Below are 16,229 nucleotides of genomic sequence, written 5' to 3' on the forward strand. Positions count from 1 at the left end.
AGATTTTTTTTTTCTCATAAAAGCTTGAGAAAAGATTTTTATCATCAGCTTATTTTTTAGCAACAATATAAAGCTAAATCCAAAGTTTTGGAAAATACTGACAACCAGATATTTAAATTGGTGACAGAAAATGTAACGCATTTACTGCCATTGACGGATAAAGACGTCAAAGATCCATTTTTTTATTTTATTTATTTTTTAAATTTTTTATTTTTTTTTACTTGACTGTTAGTGAGTTTACATTTTGGTGCAGATTTTCTTTGATTGTTTTTTCTTTAAACCTCCCCCTTGCAAAAATGTTATAAGAATACCAACGTGACGCAACTTTCTGAAAATGACTCATGAATAACACATCCTTCAATCACTAATGTCCTATAATGTCATATGGATCGCCGCATAAGTGATTATTGATCTAATGCTGGTGTCACAGACTGTGATTGAGTACAAGCTGCTTTTTTTTTTTTTTTTGATAGGAGGGGTTGGGGCTGGATAACATAACGATGTCTTCCATTACAAACTAGCAGCTGCAAAGTACGACTCAGCAGACACAATTAGCTTAAATGAATAGAAGTGATGAGACAAAAAAGGGAGGAATGGTGAGGCAACGAGGCCGACTAGCTGTGACAATGATTTGGATGGGTTATTTGGGAAATGTGATGCAATGAGAAGCAGCGTGGAGGATTGGTGCGCTGCGGCGTGATCAAACGCACCTGTTGTTTGTATGTAACAGGTGGTTACCATGGTAATGTTATGCACTGGCATTTCGTTTTGCAAAGTACACATTGTCTATATTCTATCGTGTATTTTCGGTGCTGTTTCATCCCGTCTTACTTAACGTACATTCGCACATTTGTGCCATTATGACAATATTTTTGCTTCCGGTGCTGTGCATGTCAATTCAGTTTTTAAGCATCAAGGCGCTTTACTTGAAGTCTGCAGACCATTATCCTCCCCCATTTCACTTGAGCGATAGCGGAGTGGATAGCCAACATCAGAGGACCCTTGAGGGCGAGGATGGAACGTATAATTAGCTGTGGCTGAATGGTAAACCGGATCCTGATTGGCTTCTTATTCAAGTGCGGTGGCACAGAAACGGAGCGTTTAAGAGATTGATAAATAATATCAGTAAACTGGTTCTGGCTTTCTTTATGTTTCTCCTGGAGTTGAAATTGGGTTTGGAGATTTACGTTGTTATTTGCAGCGCATCATTGGACTGGAAATGGAACAGCCCTTTGGAACCTGACACCAATATTTAAAAGCAAGTCTCGAAGTGGGCATTTTAGAAAACAAGCCCCTTAATGTGTGTGGATTATTGTTGTAAATTTACCCAAAGTTTACTCATGCATTCTCAACATGCATCCTTTGTGTTACGCTTTTGGTGAAATGAACATCTCTCTCTGCCCGTTAGCCCAACTTCCAGCACTTCTCCAGACATTGGGTGGATCGTCAAGATGTGAATCCTGCCATACTGTGAAGGGACCCCCTGGCGAGGCCGGCGCCCCAGGACCCAAAGGCTCAATGGGAATCCCAGGTTATCCTGGCAGGACTGGCTCTGCAGGATACCCAGGGACTCCTGGAGCGCAGGGTCCTCCGGGACTCAAAGGTAAGCACTGCGGAACGACTCCTTTAGGCGCTGAGGTACAGTATTGACAGATTAATCCTGACCACGTCAATGCAAGTACACGATAGTGTCAAGTCAAGTCAAGTCAATTTTATTAGTATAGCCCTTAATCACAGACAGTCTCAAAGGGCTTTACATAGCCACAATCGACATCCCCGATCTTAACCCCCAGGAGGGCAAGGAAAAACTCAAAAAACCTCATTAGGGGAAAAGTGAGAAACCTTGAGAAGGGACCACAGATGGGGGGAATCCCCCTTCCAGGATGACCAGGCTGCAATGGATGCCAACTGGGCAACATTTGACACATACAATGACGCTATGCAATAATAGATGAGATAATATAAGAGTCAATTGAATGAAGTGCTGCAGGAAGATGACTTCAGTGGAGTGGGTCCTCATCCAGGGCCGTAATATCCATGGCAGCATATCCGAAGATGAGCCTTCGATCTTGTACCGGTCAGTTGGTGTAAATTCAGAACAGCCACTTCCAAGTGAATCGCCATCACCTAATTCCCAAGTCGGTGGATTGGGAACAGAAAAGAAAGAACAGAGATAGTAAACAGGCCAACAAGTAGTTCAACGAAGTGCTGAAATATAAGGAAATCAGAAGAGGCGCTGCATGAAGACGACTTCGGCAGAGCAGGTCCCTTCCCGGTTCGTCAGTGCCGTAATCTTCAAAGCATGTCCCCATCACCTAATTCCCAAGCAGGGGAAGGAGGGGGCAGAAAAGTGAAGAAGCGGCAGTAAACAGGCCAACAAATATTTCAGCTAAATGCACAAGAGTATAAATGCGTCTTTAATAGTGTTTTGAACATTTCTACCGAGGTGGCACCTCTAATATCTGAGGGTAGTGCATTCCAAAGCATTGCTGCCCGAATAGAGAACGCTCTAGAACCTGCGGACTTCTTTTTGGCTCGCGGGATCACTAAAAGACCAGCATTTTGTGAGCGACCAGCATTTTAGTGCCATGCAGGTCCGCTCGCTGAAATCCGAGCGCTATTTTACAGTAGCGTCTTTTTCTCCCCCCTCGACGAAAACAATAAATGACCGCACCTTTTCAGAGAAACAACAGCTCGGGGGAATTTACAGCTGCTTTCAGCTCCGATTATAATCAAAAGAGTGCCAACAGCTAACAAATTGGATGTGTTGATGCGCAATGTAGCCCGTAAAACAAGCTTATTAAACAAGTGAGCACCCGTAAAAGTCAGCCGAGCAAAATAAAATAAATACTGCATGCAAAACCAACTTAATGAGCTGCTTTTTGATTTAGCACCCTTTCAAGAGGCTAATCATCCGTGGAAGATGTCGAACTATAACGTCTCACTGTTTGGATATCATTTCACCTTGTTAGTTTAAGAGATGACATATATTATTTCTACCAAAAAAATAAGAGTTTGTCGTGGTGAATGACTGTGACGTTGATTAAGAGGCAGCAAAAAAATAAATAAATAAAAATAAAATATAGAAATATATATATATTGAGCAAATATTCTATGATGCAGTATTTTATTCTGACATTTAAATATGATATATAATATACTACAGAAATTCTCAATAATTTAAAAGTGAATTTTTGGGGGTTTTGGGGGGCAAATTTTACCCGTTTTGACACATTAGAGCAATAAGCAACTTAAATGTCATTCTTTCTAAAATGTAATTTTAAAATAAACAACAATGAAAATGTATTTTATAAAAAAATTATATTCAGGCGCTACTTTTTTTCCGTCAAATTGAACCATGTCTTCTTAAAAAATTGTGTGTTAAATAAAGGAAAATGGTGGTAATGGTTGGAATCTTGAATCTGTGAAACTACATAGCATAAATGCGTGTATTTTTTTTTTTTTGTGGGGGGGGGGCCTTGGAAGCTTTGTTAAAAAAAAAAAAACAACTTGAAGCAATCCTGGGAACTATTTGTGTTCCCACCACATTCCCACAGGCTGCCACAGAAAAATGGAAGGGTCAGGCGTGAGTTCTGCATCTGCAAAAACGACTAGTGAAATTAATAACGCGAACGCGACATTCCTTATCGACGGTTCAGTAGGTTTGTTTGATTTGCCGCTAACTTTGCTAACTTTGTCCAGTCAATCACAGGACAGAAATAGACACACATAGACAGACAGACAGGCTATTAAACTCACATTCTGACCTTTGGACACTTTAGTCTTCAATTATCCTAACATCCGCATTTTCAGAATGTGGGAGGAAGCTGGCATAGCCGGAGGAAAATCCACGTGAGCACATGTGAAAAAAAAAATCCATAGAGGACTAAAGCAACGTGTTTCTTTGCAAATTAGTTTTTATTCATTTATTTATTTTATTTAGACGTGGCTAGAAAACAATCCCTTATATATACTGTACCACCCGTTCTCATTAGCTGTCGGCTATTGCAGCTGACGTTGGTCGAGAAAAACGCTCGATATAAAATACGCCTGATATAATCGTTCTCTTTGTTTTGGCATTGTTGTCTTTTTATAGACCACTGAGTAAAAATCTTGTCCTTAGAGGAGAGTACCTTTTAACTAATATGATTCCAAATCTGCCCTTGAGGACGTTGTTTCAAATTTGACCGTGCAGAAAATGCACAAACAAATTTGATTCAGTTAATTGCTTGATCCTTCACGTGTCAGAAAATGGGCAAAAATATTTTTCAAAGTAAGAGCAAATTTCATGGTTGAAAATCTTAGAAATTGGGCAATTTTAAATTTCAATTTAAATGATTATCAAACATGAGTTTGCTAATTGATTACTAGCCGATTAATCGACTAATCCAATGTCTACAATCAAAATTAATAGAGTATATATTTTTATTCATAATAATCATCAGGACTGGCAAACATCAAATTCATTGCAACTTTTAAAGTCATTTTACTGTCGTGATCATTTGGATTTTTACGTAAACATGCAATGTCCCCAGGTGACGTAGGACCACGAGGGTTCAAGGGCGGCAAAGGCGAAGGTCAACCGGGACGACCAGGACCACCCGGACAGCTAGGTACGTAGCAAGAGAATCATCGAATCATTTAGCGTACTTTACTCCTCTACTCCCATTCCTGCATTTTCTGGAGTTGCAAAATGTTTCAGCAACTACAATTTTCTGACATCTGAGCTCTCATCAACAGGAGTGCACTTTTAATAAAAACACATTAAGGACGCTCCATTTTTAACCAATATGTGGGTAGATGTTTTTTTGTGAGCACTTACATAACATTGTTTAGTAATCCCATGCACAATATTTGTTTTTATAATAATCATATATTTTCAATTATGCAGAAAACCCCGTCATCATTTGTATTTATTTATATATTTATGTATATATATATTTTTTCTTCCTTTGTGGAAACTCAAGGGTCTCGAGGTCCTCGCGGATTTGATGGCATCGGGCAGCCAGGCAACCAGGGAATTCCTGGGACACCAGGACCCCCTGGAGATCCCGGTAAAAGGGGTAATCCAGGGACACCGGGGATGTGTGACTTATCCATGTGTTATCAGACCTACAACCTGAGGGAACATTACAGCAAAGGACCCAATATCTGATGGCACACACAGCAGCGAGGGACTCAAGTGCCACTGGCTTTAACACCCACATGTATCCAGAGGCCATTTACTGTATCACTGATTCATGGGTGACTGTTGACTCCTGTAGAAGCCCGTCGTGCGTGGAACAGCAACACCGGAGGCAGAAATAACCTCGTGAGTTGAGTCAAACCGAAACGGGCGACACATGATTCAGAGTTGGAGAATTTGCGGCGCAAACGTCAGCTGAGCGGAGGGGGGATTCTGCGATACAAATTTTTGCTTTTCTGTTTGAGCGGGGTTTAAGCGTTCAAGTGGGATGACAATAAAGTAGCAGTGAGGTTTACGACTTAGTTGTGTTGTTTTCGATAGATAGGTTGCTGTCGGGGTTGAAGGTGAGGCGGGCTAATGTGTTGGAACTCAAGTTATTTCTGCCTTGGGCGCTAAAGCGCTGTCGCCATAATGATGATTGTATGAACTGTGTGGCAGAAAAATCGTTTTTTTGTTCTACAACTGTATACTGGGACCTCTTGTGCCGTTTTTTTTTTTTTTTTTAATCCATTGTAATGGTGTGAAAAAGGCTGTCCAAAAATACTGAAAGGACTTTCACACATAATGCCAGGGTCTTCAATCCTGTTCCTCGGGTGTCCATGCCTGCTGCAACACACCTGATTGAAATGATCAGGATCGTTATCTAGATTCTGCAAACCTTGCTGATTATCCGATCGTTTGAATCAGCTGTGATGCAGCTGGGATGGATAGAAAACAGACAGGATGGAGGATCTCTGAGGTAATGTCAAGGAATTTTAAAATTGGTCGTTTACCTCACCCTCACATTTACACGTATTTATTCGCATTTTTTTTTTTTATAGAAGCCTGAAAAAATAGTTTTTTCACACACACACCATTTTTTTTCTCATTCAGTGATCAAGGATGTTTATTTACTCGATTGTCGAATACAGCAAAAGGCCATTAGTTTGATAGTTGTTCATAAATAATAGCATAAATAAGCGCACCTTCATTGGCATTGTGTTGGGCTTTGTGTATTTTTAAATCCTCATTTATCACTCTGTTCATACAAAATTACTGTCACTTCTCTTTAATTGCCCAATTATAAGACTTGCAGGCCAAAAAAAACAAAACAAATTCTCTGTAGGTTTTTAATTCCCGAACAGCCAAGATGCAGAGCATATTCCACTTGTTGGTTGTTGCTATTTTGTGGAATACAAAAAAAAAAAAAAAGCAGGGACATTATTTTTAGACTGACGGAAAAGAACGTTTTCATATCTATTCACAGTCCTCCACCAATGTGCCATAAAGAAAAAAAAATAGTTGAAAAGGGCTAAGTTGAGCATTGTCAGCACATCATAAAAGAACGTTGAAGCCTTTGACATGTCAGCAGCAGTCGGTGCAAAGTCGTTCTGCAAGGAATTGTTTGTTTTCTATACATCTGGAATTTTTCACACAGATTCATGGAGTCCATTGTGCCAATTTGCATTTCGTCGTAGCTTCCAATAATTGGCACTATCGCTTACGTAAAAGCAGAATTCATCCAACCTTGGGTAAAATTGGCAATCAAGTTTTCAGAACTGGACAAGAAATGTTTTAATGTTCCTCACAATTGTGTTAGAACAGGTGTGGGCAAACTACGGCCCGTGGGCCACATGCGGCCCGCTAAACGTTTTAATCCGGCCCGCCGAACTTGAAAAAAAATGAAATGAATAAACCTTTTTCATGTTTTTTTTTTCTCTAAAAAATGTGGTTTTTCAAAGACATATTGTTGTAATTATTTTCTTCTCTTTCATTTAAAATTAAATGTATTTTTTTTTTTCTCCGATGCGGTGAGGTGACCAAAACACTCCATTCTTCTACTCCTGGTCCGGCCCCCTCTGTCAAATTTTACAACCCATTGTGGCCTGCCAATCAAAAAGTAGTTAAGTAGTAGTCGTCAGAAACTCCATTTCCAGTCTGGGTAATTGCCTTTACGGCTCTCGAGACAGCAGCAGCAGCTTTTTCCAGACAGATTTAGCATTTAGCATTCATATTAGCTTCTTTATCCAATAAAAGAACTACAGACGTAGGCAGCAAACAATCCGTTTGCAAGGAGGAAGAGAATTTGGGCTCCGAGTGAAGTTGTATCTCCTCACACTTAGCGACAGATTAAATTTAGTTGCCTCGGAACGACTGGCTTCTCTCTCAATTTCCACAGGAAAGAGGTTTGGGACGTACATCAGCGCAAAACTGTCAAAAACGCCTTGTGGGATAACAAACCTAACAAGTGCCTCTCTCTCTCTCCCGCGGCTTCGCGCATCAGGAAGCTGCTTTCTAAATGATGCTTTTTTACTTTCATATGGTACATTTCTACTTGTCAGAGTTGGCAAGTTTCAAAGTAGTCCTCGAAGAATAGTGAACTATGCCGCAGCACGCATGAGGACAAATAATGGATGGATATAGAAATTTTCACCCAGAAGAACAAAACTATTAGAAGCACAAAATCATGCATGTCCATGCTGACTGTTCTACTTTTGCGCGAATATATCTTGCCCCCCCCACACACACACGTCAGTTTGCTTCATTTCCTCCCCATTTATTGTACACTGTGAGTTTGAAAGCAATAATAGTTCTATTGATATACTCTCAAACGTAGCCTTTAGTTGCTCCTTTGTATTGTATTATTTATTTTTATTTTTTTTTTTCAAATCCGGCAGTGCAATGATTTATGAATCGCCTTTGTAGTTGTTTTCTCACTTCGTGTCACAGAAATGTATTTGTAATATATCCGGAGAAGATAAATTTTAATTTCTACTTTGTCGGGCATTATTTATCGATATATCAGTAAGTAAATAATTGTTGATGTTTGGAAGATATGATTGCATTGCATTGCAATGTTTTTTTTTTTTTTGGTTACTGTCGCGATAATAAATATTGTTGAACGAGTGTTTCGGACCATCTTGTATGATGTCAATCTCTATACATTGTATCAAACAGCTTTTAACAGAGCTCAAAATATATAAAGTATATTTAATCATACACCAAGACAGAGAGAGAGATGGATAAAAGCTAAAAAAGTCATGTTTGAATTCCCCAAAAACATACACATGCACAAAAAGCGGCATTATTCTCAGATACTTCCTCCCCTCTTGCTGATTTATCATAGGGTGACTTGAAGTCACTGTGAGTCAGCTCGCTGCATCGCTTGAGCCCTTCGAGTCAGACAACAAGGACAAGGCCAGACGGTAAGTCAGCTCGAGTTAGCATGATATTCATTCAAACTCATTGGTGTTTTGTTTTTTTTCAAAGGAGGTCCTCTGAAGGTTATTCAGTTCCGAGCGGTGTTTGGTCCAACTAATGATTTGGCCCCTCCCACCTTGGTGCACACTTTCTGACCAGCCAAGTAAAAAAAAAAATAAATAAATTGATTGACGTATTTAGCCGTCAATGGTAATGAACGAGTTAATACTGCAAATATGATTTATCTTTGTTACTTCTTACAGTCAATTTGAAGATGGAAACGACAATGTACGATTACGACTACGATAATTACAGCAATGATGCGTCCACGCTTGTCGCACCATGTAATCGGGACGTTGACAACTATGTTGGGGCTCGGCTGTCCATCCTTTACTACTTCATGTTTCTCTTCAGTCTCTCAGGCAACGGACTTGTCCTGACCATCGTCTATCGGTGAGTTGAAAACATGGTCATAATCTTGAAAACTTTCCCACAACGAGTTCATGTCTGGAGTTGTTTTGGTTTGTTTTATTTATTCATTTTAGTGTTAAGTCCCAAAGCCATCTAATGCAATTAAGTTGTCGCCGTTCATCGCCATGGCTATAATCTTCAGCTCAGTAAAATCGTTGAGCCAATGCCTTCCAATTTTTAAATGAATCTACAGTTTGTTGCTCGAGTTGATAAGCGATAATGGCTTTCACCAAGTATATAATTAGTTTGTCAGACAAAAGGACTGAAATATCCAGGATGAACGAGAGTACAGTATTCATGCACCGGGAGAGACGAACAATTCACCTACTCAATGGCTACACTTTCAATCTAGCGAAGAAAACTGAAGATCACCTGCGCATTGTTCGGCATCGCCGGCATTATTCTCTGTTCAGGCTTTTGAAATGACGGAAAATAGGTTCATGGAAACACAAAGAAACGTGTGGAAACTTGTGTGGAATTACTTTGTGGTCATTATACAGAATAGAATATATATATAAAAAAACATTGAGGTTGACGATAGAAATAAATTGCACATAAAAAAAAGTGTCATGCACATGTAATAACACTTATGCAATATATATGCAAGAATGCTACTTGAACTTTATGACAAACACAAGATGATTGAACGAATATCCTATCGTGTCACATTTTTGTTGTCTTTTCTGCAATCCGCCTCGGTGATGAATATGCAAATCGCCAAACTTTTACTTCGATTTATGACAGTGAAAGTGGTTCCTGTGTATGGTTGTTTACAAGCTCGCTTCTTCGTGTCACCCATAGGTGTCCATTCCTGCCCCTCAAGGTGCAATTTCCACTAATGGACTCCAAAGGGGGTAATTATCTGCAGCGGTTTGTGTCTTCTCATTGGCGAAAAAAAAAATTATAGATACAGATAGATCCCTAAACTGTAAGTAAGTCAAATAAGTGAAGCAAATGTCAAGTATGAAGTGGACCACTCCACATTTGAGCATTTTTGCACTCGTTACCTTCAGCCGTCAAAAGTGATGAGTCTGTTAGCCGTAATATACGGTATATTATTCCAAATTACCCCTCAAAGTTGAAGTTTGTCCTTGTAATTATATAAAAGACACATCGGGTAGCATAATATGTCCTTTCGTTGGAGCAACAAATTGAAGGACGATTTTCAAGATGCTAGCGTGCAAAGTTTGGAGAGTAACAACAACGTTGGCTTAATATTATGTCAAACAAATATTTATCGGAATTTTGACTTTATTTTGGTAGCATGGGTGAATGAACGTTTCGACATACGGTATTTAAATTCGCGTCATGTTTCTGCCTTGGGAATGTAAGAAATTGTTGATGCCGTATAAAAAAAATAAAATGAAAAAAAATCTTTCACTATTGCAGACTCTGCAAAGTAAAAGACATTTAAGCCGCTTAAAAGCTTCACGTCACACATAAAATGGATGATTGCAGCGCTAACATGGCTCGTTAACATCAAGGGGTGGGCATAATAATCGATTAATTGATCGTTAAGAATGTGTTCAATTGTGTGGAATTGATTGTTGATTAATGGTGGCTTGAAGCAATTGAGGCAAAATGAAGGGAACTGCCGCAATTGGCGTTTAACAGCGCACAGCTTTTATTTCCAGGTGTTTACGTCTGCAACTCATACGAATGAACAAAGTACCACGGTGGTGAATACGATTAATTAACAAAGTGAATAATGAGCATCAAGAGTGTGACCTATTGACATTACGAAACTTTCTTCTTTTGCGATGCTTTTTTTTTTTTTTTTTTGCAGGCTTTTGCAACAGCCTCTTTCAGTTATTATTTGTTGGGGATTACTCCCTTCAGTCTTATCTTAAGCAGGAAAAAAAGCCAACCGTGACATGACCTGAGTTTGTTTGGATCATAAACAGACATTTTCTTTCTCTGCTTTCCCTCCACTTTGGTAGAGATTCATCTTTACTCATCCGTCCGTAAAAATAAATAAATAAAATAAAAAAAATGCACAGATTATTTTGGGCTCATCTCTCAGTATTTCTTCATTCTGGTATGGGCTCAGTCCTGAAAATTAATCATGAAAACCAAGTCCGGAAGTACAAAAACCTATAATTTCTCACATTTAATTTAATCCACATGGGATGAGGACCGTATTTTCCGTACTCTTTTTTTGGAAATAAAATAAAATAAAATAAAATTAAATTAAATCAAGTAAAATAAAATAAAATAAAAATTAAAATAAAATAAAATAAAGTACAATAAAATAAAATAAAATAAATAGAAATCCCGATATACAAACCACACCAGGCTATAAGCCGCAGTTTTCTTTGTTGAAAAAAATGAGTTGTTTACTGCATGTACACAACGATTTTGTACTGTGAATGCACATAAAGGTACATAAACAGATTGCGCCTTTTAACACGGCAACAACTATGCTAATTAAAACAGAACAGACCCAAGAGAAAAAAAAATCTGGATTTATTAAGCATTTTTTCTGTACTATAGCGCCCCCCAAGTGGCGAAACAAAAAATCCACAGACAAGCCGTGCCGTTGTATTAGCGCCATAGTTCAAAATCTCTGAAAAAAGTAGCGACTTATAGTCCGGAAAATACGGTAACATACCGATACTGATCTGGTCCTTGTAGGTTCGAGAAGGTAACAAGTGTTACCAACATCTTGCTGGTGAATCTGGTGATCTCCTCCCTGATCTTCATGAGCAGCCTTCCCTTTTCTGGGAGTCTACATGCAGCTCTCCAACTGGATCTTTGGCAAACTGATGTGCAATATAGTCGCCACTGTTTATTATCTGGGTTTCTACAGTTCCGTCCTTTTTCTGACTCTTTTGACCTTTGACCGCCACCTCGCTGTCGTTTACTCCTTGAGTACATCCGGTCTGAGGAACCAAAGCTACGCGTTCATCTCCTGCTTGGCGGTGTGGTAGGTCAGTAGTTTAGCGTGTATTAAGCCTATGATCCTCCACACTACTTTTATTCATCATATGAATAATAACACGTACTGTCAAGAATATCCCGGAGACTTTCCTTCCATTGATGTGTCTCGGCTAAGAATATCTGGCTTTTACCTACAACTTATACTTTTCTTTCTTTTCCCCCGGGCAATTATTGTTTACTCCGACATTAGAATCGCCATCACTGTCATCTCATCTAAATTGGTTACCAAGTTCAAGACAGTGAAGCTCATATTCATAATCGTGCTGCTTTTTTTTATATGCTGGACCCCGTTCAACCTCGTGCTCGTGTTCCACGACGAATCCCCCAATTGTGAGCAAGCGGAGAAAACAAGCTATGCCCTTCACGTAACACGGCATTTTGCGTATATCTACTTTTGCATCAGTCCCGTCTTTTATACTTTTGTTGGGAAAAAGTTCCGGGCTTACTTTAGGCAGCTGATAATAAAACGCTTCCCCGAGTCAAAGCAGGATTTGAGGAGCTCTCAACACAGCCGAGGCATGGCCACGAAAAGTACAGCATACTAGTTTTAAGGTGATTGTCCGATTACATTTTGGTATCGCCAATAGAAAAATATTACTCTGCTTTACTGAAAAACGTTCACAAGTCATCATGAAAATAAAACCACATCGCTCGAATATAACTTTTTGTGAAGCATAGACTGTGCCCGGCCAAATTATAATGATTTATTTATTTTTCCATTCACTTTATAAACAGCTCGCTGTAAGTACGGTGAGAATTTTGTCACCGTGACTCGATAAAGACAGAGGAGATATGCTTCCAGCATTTAGCTTATTACAGGAAAAAAATGGTTCTGTACATAAAGGAAATGTTTTCAATTACTCATTGGTTGTCCTGCTGCCTGATTATTTTCACTTACAAATTGGTTAGCGTGACATTTTGTCCTCCATTGTTTAAATTAACTCGGGTGATAAAGTTGAATGCGACTACCAGACATAATGCTGACAAAAGGATTATGTTAATAAAACAACAGACTTTGGTAAACAAACAATATTGCAGGACAGATTTTTTTTTTGGGACTGCTAATAAAATTCTGATGCCCTGCCTGGATGGAATCTTTTATGACATCTTGGAAGGCGCACCGGTTAGAAAAAGGATAATTACTTTTTTTCATTAGGATTTTTTGGGGTTTATTTTTAGATATATTTTTAAATCATCATCTGTTCATAGTCATGCTTGTGATTAGGTAATATTTTCAGAAAAAAAAAAAAATATATATATATATATATAATTTTTAATAATTTTTTAAATGAAATTAATATATATATATATATATATATATATATATATATATATTTATATATATATATTAGAATTAGAAATCCCTTTATTGTCATTGTACTCAAGTGTGCAAGGAGATTAGAGGCATATATTTATATGTATAACATTTTTTAAAAATTGTTTTTATTTTTGGATTATATTTTGCTCCAATATGTGAACATACTGGTCAAAAAAAAAAAAAAATTCCTACAACCCTCTGCAAGCGTTTACATTTTCAAATCAGATCACGGCTATAACAGTCCAAGGAAATCACAATCACCCATCATGGGTGAGCTATTTTTAGAACACTCAATGTGGTCCCTGAAGGCTAGCAAGCACCCTTGGGCATCATGTGGGTGACCCCTGATAACGACAATCATTTTCTGCAAGAATTTAGAGGCACGGCACACAAACAAGATGCCGTTCCTGTGTAAATAATGCTGGTGTTCATCACCCCAACTCTCGTCGCAGTAATTCCAAAGAGATATTACAACCTGGCCCAAGATTAGTTACGAAAATATATAGCCTACATGACAGCGTCAAAAAAAAAAAAAAAAAGAAGAATTTATGCTACATCGCCAAGCATACTGTTACCTTTCATTTATCACATTCCTATTGTGTAGTCCCGGCATGTGCTCTGATTTAAAACAGAGGTAGATCACCGGCAGAACTTCCCTCCAGCTTTCAGTGGCTTTAAATCCCTTCTACTCCGCTTCACACCATGCATGCTTGCTCGTGATAAACTGTTCGCCTACACTTCTGCCTTCCTCCACTTGTTGAAGAGATAGGGAAACACTGAAATGAAGCTGTCACAAATGAACTACAGTCAAGTATTGCTTGAAAGTAAGAGCTGCCTTGTATTTCATGCGTTTAGTTATTACACAAGTGGGAGGAAAGAGGAAGTGTAATCTTGTACCAAAGACATTTTGGAGTGGACGGAGGTAGTTTTAAGCAGGAAAACACACACACGCAGCACATGAATGCGGAAGTCACACTTAGCATACACGACTGGTATATGGCCACCGGCAGTTCTAAAATGTGACTTTTCACAGTCAAGTTATTTTTATTATATCGCAAACTGTTTCGAGTGGCAGCTTTCACCATCACTCAGTTGCACTATTTTGAGTTTGTGTCAGGTAAAAAGAAAAATCCTAAGGTTTGTTGCACACTGTACTGTCAACGGTGTGCTATTTAGCTTCAACAACGGGTCGTCAAATATTATGCATTCAAGATCAAAAAGTAACAGTGCTGATTATCTTTGAGTATTATTTTGTTCAACTTGAAACAAGACATAAAGGGAACAAGTTGTGATTGTAATAAAATTCATTAACTCATTTACTGCCATTGACGGATAATGACGTCAAAGATCCTTTTTTAATTTAATTTAATTTAATTTAATTTAATTTTTACTTGGCTAGTAGTGAATGAGTTAACTGACGATTCATCTCCATGAAAAGACTCAGGCGATCTCCATAGTCGGAGGCGCTAACACATAAAGATTTGATTGAGAGCTGAGAAGCTTGAAAATAAAAACATGAAAAGTTGGCCTTTTTATATCTTGCATGATCATTGCTCACAAAGCTGCCACTTTAGGAGGACCTATTTAAAATTATACTGAAATAGGCAGCTGTCAGAACTTTGGCCCTTACAAAGATCCCACTTTACCAGTATTTAACTTGGGTCTTGCAATAAAAAAAAAAAAAACTGCAAACATTAACAGCCAAGTACACTGTTCCCCTGGGCTACAGTCAGTCAACTCCAATAGTAGCCTGTTGGAAGTCATCCAGCACCGACTGCCATTACTGTGCCAGTCATCTAATCCAGCAGCTCCTGAATTTGTCAGCTGGCCAGCACACACACTTCCAAGTAGTAAACAGCCAGACTGCAACACTAAGCTGTTCCTTTTTTTTTACGGCGTGATATTGACTCTACATACCTTCGTTTAGTTTTCCTTTGAGAACAGGGTGTGTATAGTGCTTTGCTATAAATGTCAATGTGAAGGATAACAAATGTCCAGTGAATATCACGACTATGCTTTTAGTACCATCAGCATCGCATACAGAGTGACACGTCTTGTGTTCAATGAACAGGTGTTAAAAGCAAAGGCAATGAAAATTTCTTGTTGTCTTGCCTCCATCTTGTTCACAAATTTAGGATCTCATAATTACTTAGTCCAGGGGTGTCATGATCCGTTTCTGTCATGCCATGCTAATTGTGTTTTCCCAGCCGAGTGGGGGCGTTTCCTCCAGCGCTCGTTCCTGGTTCGTGTCGTCATGGCCGGAGAGACGCGCCCACCAGCCCCGCACCTGTCTCTTGTCAACTCGCTGATTATGTCATTACTTAAGCCTCCTACGCTGACTACTCAGCGTCGGAATATTCTCCTGCATTGCTCATGATCATGATCCAAGTGGTGAATTATAGTCTTCTCGTACTGCATTCTGCGAATGGTGTTTTTGTTCGTGTTTCTCCGTTTCTGCTACGGTTCTGCTCGTTTTGGTTCTCGTTCATCCCAATTGGTTTTTTCTTGCCCTTCTGCTGTAAGCAATTTATGTTTGTTGTATGCCTTGCCTTCTGCAAGCGCTTTTCGTTCCGCCGTCAGTTTCTTTTGGTTTCCTGGTGTGAGTTTGTCCACCGGCGATTTTCGTTTTGATCTTTGCCGGTGTCGCGTTTGATTATTGATATAGATATATAGATTAATTGTGCTTTCCTTTGTAATAATAAATACCTTTGTGAAATTATATCTCTCTGTGTTTGCGCTTAAAGAGTCCACCCTACTATTTTCCAGTGGTCCCTGGAAAATACCTTAACAAGGGGTGGGCAAACTTTTTGGATTGGCGGGCCGCAATGGGTTCTAGAATTTGACAAAGGGGCCGGACCAGGAGAAAAAAAAATTAGAAAATAAAACATTAACAAGGTTTATTATTTAATTTTTTTCAAGTTCAGCGGGCCGGATTAAAGCGTTTAACGGGCCGCATGTGGCCCCCGGGCCGTAGTTTGCCCACCACACCTGACTTAGACCATACAGTATTATCAGAGCTGGGCACTAGACCCTTTTTTGACAGTCAGTCCCCCCACCCTCCGGCCGCTATCTCGGATATTTTAGCCCTCAAAATTGTCTGCCCCTGACAATGTTCCAGCCCCGGAATATCTTTTT

General features: G+C 39.1%; 2 protein-coding genes across 2 annotated transcripts in view; both read left to right on the forward strand.

Annotated features, from left to right (window-relative positions):
- The window catches only part of LOC148318341 (uncharacterized), a 34,923-nt gene extending 29,765 nt beyond the window's left edge, over window positions 1–5,158 (forward strand). The window contains exons 27-29 of the mRNA XM_088283056.1: window positions 1,409–1,603; window positions 4,536–4,613; window positions 4,968–5,158. Coding sequence (XP_088139182.1) covers window positions 1,409–1,603; window positions 4,536–4,613; window positions 4,968–5,155 — 461 coding nt within the window. The 3' untranslated portion in view covers window positions 5,156–5,158. The remainder of the gene's footprint in view (window positions 1–1,408; window positions 1,604–4,535; window positions 4,614–4,967) is intronic.
- A 711-nt stretch (window positions 5,159–5,869) lies between these two features.
- Window positions 5,870–12,500, forward strand: LOC148318342 (C-C chemokine receptor type 1-like). Its single transcript, XM_088283057.1, is given in 6 exon segments — window positions 5,870–5,924; window positions 8,292–8,370; window positions 8,435–8,528; window positions 8,629–8,818; window positions 11,471–11,549; window positions 11,551–12,500. Coding segments are annotated over 4 exon segments (1,086 nt in total). The 5' UTR covers window positions 5,870–5,924; window positions 8,292–8,370; window positions 8,435–8,482; the 3' UTR covers window positions 12,322–12,500.
- The last annotated feature ends 3,729 nt before the right edge of the window (window positions 12,501–16,229 follow it).

Source organism: Idiotropiscis lumnitzeri, chromosome 19 (genome assembly GCF_059441095.1).
Source record: "Idiotropiscis lumnitzeri isolate Australia: NSW breed Sydney's pygmy pipehorse chromosome 19, RoL_Ilum_1.0, whole genome shotgun sequence".
NCBI classification, from domain to species: domain Eukaryota; kingdom Metazoa; phylum Chordata; class Actinopteri; order Syngnathiformes; family Syngnathidae; genus Idiotropiscis; species Idiotropiscis lumnitzeri.